The 6,856-nt window shown below is 53.8% G+C and overlaps 1 protein-coding gene across 1 annotated transcript; it reads left to right on the top strand.

Moving 5' to 3' along the window:
• The first annotated feature begins 221 nt into the window (after positions 1 to 221).
• ACTL9 (actin like 9) lies at positions 222 to 1,553 on the top strand. Its single transcript, XM_007537247.2, has one exon. The coding sequence runs from the start codon at positions 222 to 224 to the stop codon at positions 1,437 to 1,439; it is 1,218 nt and encodes a 405-aa protein (XP_007537309.1). The 3' UTR covers positions 1,440 to 1,553.
• The last annotated feature ends 5,303 nt before the right edge of the window (positions 1,554 to 6,856 follow it).

Raw genomic sequence — 6,856 nt, 5'->3', positions numbered from 1 at the left:
ACAAAACAAACAAGAGAACAAAAGACACAACCCATGCAGAATAGCCTAGCCTTCTGGAAGATCTCTAGGGACCCCTCCCCATCGCCTGGGGAGCCCCATCCCTGTATTGTGAGATCCCAGATGTGACATCACAGATGTGTCACAGGATACCTCCCTCTCTCTGCTACCGCCAGATACCACCCACCGCTCCCCCCAGCCCCCCCCCCCTGCAGAGGGCAGCTATGGCCAGCAGCCAGCCCATACCCTCAGCCCCCGGGCACCCCCAGCCGCCCCCCGTGAACCCCATGTGTGTCCTGTCCCGGTCCAGCCCCAGCTCGGGGGCCGAGAGCCTGCTCTCTCCGATGGGAGCGGCGGTGGTGGTGGACATGGGCTCGGGGACCTGCAAGGTGGGCTTCTCGGGCCAGGCCCGGCCGCTGTACACGGTGGACACGCTGGTGGGCTGGCAGCCGGGGCGGCCGGCGGTGGACACCCTGGTGGGAGAGGCCGCCCGGGCCCAGCCCGACGTGACCCTGGTACAGCCGGTGAGACATGGCATCGTGGTGGAGTGGGAGGCAGCGGAGCTTCTGTGGAGGCACCTGCTGGAGCATGACCTTCGGGTGGGGTCTGGCGCCCACCCTCTGCTGTTCTCCGACCCCCCGTTCAGCCCGGCCACCAACCGCGAGCAGCTGGTGGAAGTGGTCTTCGAGGGGCTGGGCGCCCCCGCTATGTTCGTGGCCTCCCAGGCCGTGCTGTCGGTCTATGCCCACGGCCGGGTCAGTGGGCTGGTGGTGGACGTCGGGCACGGGGTGACGTCCACCTGCCCCGTGGTGCAGGGCACCGGCCTGCCCCGCTGCACCGAGCGCCTGGACCTAGCGGGTGCGCACCTGACGGCCTACCTGGCGGAGGTGCTGCAGGGCGCCGGGCTGTCGCTGGGCCACCACGACCTGACCACGGTGGAGGCCCTGAAACACAGCTTCTGCTACGTGGCCCCCCAGGCGCCCCGGGTCCGAGCCCCTCCCGAGGAGGCCCAGCCAAGGACCTTGAGACTCCCCGACGGCCGTAAGGTCACCCTGCAGGCCCGGGGGCTGTTCCAGTGCCCCGAGCTGCTGTTCGAACCCCCCGAGGTACCCGGGCTGAAGCCCGTTGGGGTGCCCGCCATGGCCCAGCGCAGCCTTCAGGGGGTGCCCCCCAACGCCCGCCCCGAGGTGGCGAGGCACATCCTGCTGTGTGGGGGATCCTCTCTGTTCCCCGGCTTCGAGGGGCGTTTCAGGACCGAGCTGCTTCGCCGGCTGCCCCCCGGGACGCCCCCTGTCGAGGTGGTGGCCCAGCCCGCCAGGCACCTCTCCGTCTGGCTCGGGGGGTCCATCCTGGCCTCGCTCAGGGCCTTCCAGACGTGCTGGGTTCTGCGGGCACAGTATGAGGAACAGGGACCCCACATCGTCTACAGCAAATGCTACTGAGGCTGGAAGCAGAAACCCCCTCCCCACTCCTGCCTGGGGATGAGGGGCTGAGCCTGAGTGGGTGGGTGTGGAGCAGGCTGGGGCAATAAAAAGCTTTTCCATCTCTTCACCCCACACCAACACCTCTACGGCTGGCTCTGTCCTGTCTTTCCCCGTCTCGGCCATTCCTGGGGTTGATTTGCTTTGGACAGAGCCCTGGTTCAACTCTGGCTGATGGTGGTGCTGGGGAGTGAACCCGGGACCTCAGAGCCTCAGGCGAGAGAGTCGATTTTCAGCACCATTCTGTCTTTGAGGTGCCTGTCTTTCTTCTTGTTGATTTGTGAGAACTCTTTACATATGTGGGTGTTTTTTTTAAAAAAACTTATTTATTTATTCCCTTTTGTTGCCCCTGTTGTTGTCATTGTAGTTATTATTGTTGTTGTTATTGCTGTCGTCGTTGTTGGATAGGACAGAGAGAAATAGAGAGAGGAGGGGAAGACAGAGGGGGGAGAGGAGAGAAAGACAGACACCTGCAGACCTGCTTCACCGCTTGTGAAGTGACTCTCCTGCAGGTGGGGAGCCGGGGGCTCCAACCGGGATCTTTACGCTGGTCCTTGTGCTTTGTGCCACCTGCGTGCGCTTAACCTGCTGTGCTTCTGCCCGACTCCTGGGATTTTTTTTTTTTCCTTTTGTTGCCCTTGTTGTAGCTTCGTTGTGGTTATTATTATTGCCCTTGTTGATGCAATTCGTTGTTGGATAGGACAGAGAGAAATGGAGAGAGGAGGGGAAGACAGAGAGGAGGAGAAAGATAGACACCTGCAGACCTGCTTCACCGCCTGTGAAGCAACTCCCCTGCAGGTGGGGAGCCGGGGGCTCGAACCGGGATCCTTACGCTGGTTCCTGCGCTTTGCGCCACATGCGCTTAACCCACTGCGCCACCGCCCGACCCCCTTTTTTAACCAGAGCAAACTGCTCAGCTCTGGCTGATGGTGGTTCTGGGGATTGAACCTAGGACTTCAGGGCCTCAGGCATGAGAGTTGTTTTGCAGAGCTGTTAGGCTGTCTCTTAGGTCCTGTTCTCTCTTTTTAAGCAGAGCACTGCTCAGCTCTGGCTGATGGTGGTATAGGGGATTGGGTGAGTGGCTCAGGTAGTGTGCACCTGGTTAAGTTTTCACATTAAAGTGCACATGGGGGGCAGGCAATAGCACAGTGGGTTAAGTACACATAGTGTGACAAAGCCCACGGACCGGCCTAAGGATCCCAGTTCGAGCCCCCGGCTCCCTACCTTCGGGGGGGTCACTTCACAAGCGGTGAAGCAGGTCTGTAGGTGTCTGTCTTTCTCTCCCCTTCTCTGTCTTCCTCTCCTCTCTCTCTCTCCATTTCTCTCTGTCCTATCCAACGACGACGACATCAACAACAACAACGATAAACAACAATGGCAACAAAAAGAAAAGAAAAAAATAGCAGTGGATTTGCAGTGCAAGCACTGAGCCTCAGTGATAACCCTGGAGGCAAAACAAACAAACAAACAAACACACAAGGACCCAGGTTCAAGTCCCTGGTTGCCACCTGCAGCGGGAAGCTTCACAAGCGGTGAAGCAGGGCTGCAGGCGTCTCTCTCTCTAGCCCCCTTCCCCTCTCAATTTCTCCCTGTCTGTATCTAATAATAAATAAATTCAAAAAGAAAAGAGAGGGACAGAGAGGAATTGAGAGGGGGGGTGCTGGGTGGTGGTGCATCTAGTTAAGCGCAGAGAGTACTAAGCACAAGGTCCTGTGGAAGGATCCAGGTTAGAGGCCTGGGTTCCCCACCTGCGGGGGGGGGGGGGGGGGGAGTTTCCCAATTAGTGAAAAAGGTCTTCAAGAGTCTTTCTTTCTCCCTCTATCTCCCCCTCCTCTGTCAATTTCTCTCTGTCCTAGCCAATATAATGGAAAAAAATGGCCACTAGGATTCTTAGTGCTGGCACTGAGCCCCAGTGATAACCCTGAAGGCAAAAAAAAAAAGTATATATAGTGGAGACTCGAACCTTGGCCCTCCAGCACAGTAAGGCATGCACCCTACCCAGCTGGCTAGCTCCCAGACCCCAAGTCTCCCCACCCTTATCCTTTCTGTGCCTCAGAGCCTCTGGGCTCTGATTCTTTTTTTTTTTCTTTCCCCTCCAGGGTTATTGCTGGGCTCGGTGCCTGCACCATGAATCCACCGCTCCTGGAGGCCATTTTTCCCCCTTTTTGTTGCCCTAGTTGTTGCAGCCTCGTTGGGGTTATTATTGCCATTGTTGACGTTGCTTTGTTGTTGGATAGGACAGAGAGAAATGGAGAGAGGAGGGGAAGACAGAGAGGGGGAGAGAAAGACAGACAGCTGCAGACCTGCTTCACCGCCTGGGAAGCGACTCCCCTGCAGGTGGGGAGCCGGGGGCTCGAACCGGGATCCTTATGCCGGTCCTTGCGCTTTGCGCTACCTGCGCTCAACCCGCTGTGCCACCGCCCGGCTCCCATGGGCTCTGGTTCTAGCCCCATCCATGCTGTGTGGTCTCTGACTGTGGGGTGAGGTGCGGGGGGAGATCCCATGGGCAGGTCATGATCCCCCGCCCCGTACCCAACCTTTAGGTTGCACACCTCACCACCCCCTCTTTATCCAGAGGTCTGGAGGCCACCCCCCAAAATTACAGCGACAAAGAAACAGGAACAGCGACCGAGCTGCGGGGTGGGTGTGGGGGAATGTCATGACCATACCTGCCAGCAGGTGGCAGCACCTCCAAGCTCCAAAAACATCAGCTGAAGCCCCAGCCCTGTTCTGTTTTGGGGTGGCTGGGGTAGCGGCACTGGGTGGGGGGTGGTAACTCTTAGAAAATAAATCATGCAGGGGCCAGGCGGTGGTTGAGTGAATATGTTACAGTGCACAAGGACCCCCGGGTTCAAGCCCCCGATCCTTACCTGCAAGGGAAAAGCTTCACGAGTATGCAGGGGTCTCTCTCTCCCTGTCGTCGCGTCCCCTCTCAATTTCTCTCAGTCTCTATCCAATAATCAACAATTTTCTATAAAAAGTAGTCATGTCTTTTATAATTATCTTCACCATCTATTTTTCCATGTTGTTAAGCAAAGGAGATTGTGAATTATTTTGTTGATTAATAATAATATTATTATTATTTACCAGAGCACTGCTCAGCTCTGGTTTATGATGGTGCAGGGGATTGAACCTGGGACTTTGGAGCCTCAGGCATGAGAATCTGTTTGCTATGTACCCCCGCCCATGAATTATTATTTTTTTTTAAGTTTTATTTATTGGATAGGGACAAATTGAGAAGGAAGAAGGAGAGAGAGAGAGAGAGAGAGAGAGAGAGAGAGACCTGCAGCCCTGCTTCACCACTCCTGATGCTTTCCCTCGCAGGTGGGGACCGGGGGCTCGAACCTGGGTCCTTGTTCATTGTAACATGTGCACTCAAGCAGGTGTGCCACCGAATTATGTTTTGTTTTTTTTTACTCCTCAATCTTTTTTTTTCTTTACTGGGGGGTGGGGAGAATGAATAGTTTCCAGCCAATAGTAAAATACAGTAGTTTGTACTTTATTTTATTTATTTATCTAATATTTATTTATTTTCTTTTTGTTGCCCTTGTTGGTTTTTTTATTGTTGTTGTAGTTATTGTTGTTGTTGGCTAGGACAGAAAGAAATGGATAGAGGAGGGGGAGACAGAGAGGGGGAGAGAAAGACAGACACCTGCAGACCTGCTTCACCGCCTGTGAAGCGACTCCCCTGCAGGTGGGGAGCCGGGGGCTTGAACCGGGATCCTGACACTGGTCCTTGCTCTTTGCGCCATATGCGCTTAATCTGTTGTGCTACCGCCCTACTCCCTTTTATTTTATTTTTAAAATAATATTTATTTATTGGATAGAAACAGCCAGAAATTGAAAGAGAGAGAGAGAGAGAAGCTTTCCCCTGCAGGTTTGGACTGGGGGTTCGAACCCGGGTCCTTGCACACTATAACATGTGAGCTCAACTAGAGCCACCACCCGGCCCTCCTGTATTTTATTTTTTAATTAAAAAAAAAACGTTTTTGAATGACAAGCAGAAAAAACCAGAACCCCAAACGCACAGAGGTGAGGTCCGCAATATACAAAGAGCTTAGGGAAACAAACAAGAAGAAAAGCCATTCCCACCACTCCCCTGGGAATGCCAGCACAGGAGGACACGAATTATGATTTCTAAAGGGTAAGGAGTTTTGTTTTTGTTTAAGACCCTGAAAAAAAAGTACACAGTCTCTTAAGGGAAATGAATAAACAAACTTTACCACTGGGGGAAAAAAAATTTTTTTTTAACCCTATGAGATGGGCGGTGATCAAAAGGCCTGATAACATCCTACAGTGGTGAGACTGTGTGGAAATTGGCACCTTTAGTCTCTTGATGACAAGGAAGGAGACCGGCACGGCACTAGGAGAGGATAAGGTGTGATCTCTCCTGAAATGACGAATCTATACACCGTGTGCCCAGCCCTGGCGTTTCCATGAGTTTCTCCTCTCTGATACCATCTCTGTCACTTGTGTGGTCTGCGACACCCGGCAGCACTGTGTTAGGGCGGCAGAACACCGTGAGACCTGTTCTCAGTGTGATCCTGCTGTGTGTGGGAGCGGGTTACAGAAACCATGAGCAAGTGCAGAGGAATATTATGCAGCCACAAAAAAGAAACGGTGAATAGTATTTCCTGGTATGGAGTAGAATTAACACCAAGATAAATATTGTTTTTCTTGGGCTGGGGGTGGTAGTGAAAACATAATAGCTGAGTGGCCCGAGGTAGGAAGAGTGGGGGGTGAATGAACCCCCAATTACACACACACACACACACACACACACACACACACCAAGACTACTCAATAACCTCACTATGAATCCACTGTTCCTGGAGGCCATTTTTCTCATTTTGTTGCCCTTGTTGTTATTGATATCATCGTCGTTGGATAGGACAGAGAGAAATGGAGAGAGGAGGGGAAGACAGAGAGGGGGAGAGAAAGACAGACACCTGCAGACCTGCTTCACCGCTTGGGAAGCGACTCCCGAGCAGGTGGGGAGCCGGGGGCTCGAACCGGGATCCTTACGCCAGTCCCTGCGCTTTGCCCTACATGCGCTTAACCCGCTGTGCCACCGCCTGGCCCTAGCCGTCCTCCTCCTCCTCCTCCTCCTCCTCCTCCTCTTCCTCCTCCTCCTTTTTTTTCTTTCTTTTATTTACCAGAGTCCTGCTCAGCTCTGGCTGATGGTGGTGCAGGGGATTGAACCTGGGACCTCAGAGCCTCAGGCAGGAGAGTCTCTTTGCAGAACTTATTTTTTCTTAAAATGACTTTTATGATCTTTATTTATTTACTGGACAGAACCAGCCAGAAATCGAGAGGAGGAGACAGGGAGAGAGACAGACAGACACCTGCAGCCCTGCTTCACCACTCGTAATGCTTTT

Source organism: Erinaceus europaeus, chromosome 23 (genome assembly GCF_950295315.1).
Source record: "Erinaceus europaeus chromosome 23, mEriEur2.1, whole genome shotgun sequence".
Taxonomy (NCBI): Eukaryota; Metazoa; Chordata; class Mammalia; order Eulipotyphla; family Erinaceidae; genus Erinaceus; species Erinaceus europaeus.
Note: the sequence above shows the minus strand (reverse complement) of the source record. Positions and strands in the feature narration are given on the sequence as shown.

Coding starts and splice junctions, on each gene's coding strand:
- ACTL9 (XM_007537247.2), top strand. CDS start 222: ATGGCCAGCAGCCAGCCCATACCCTCAGCCCCCGGGCACCCCCAGCCG.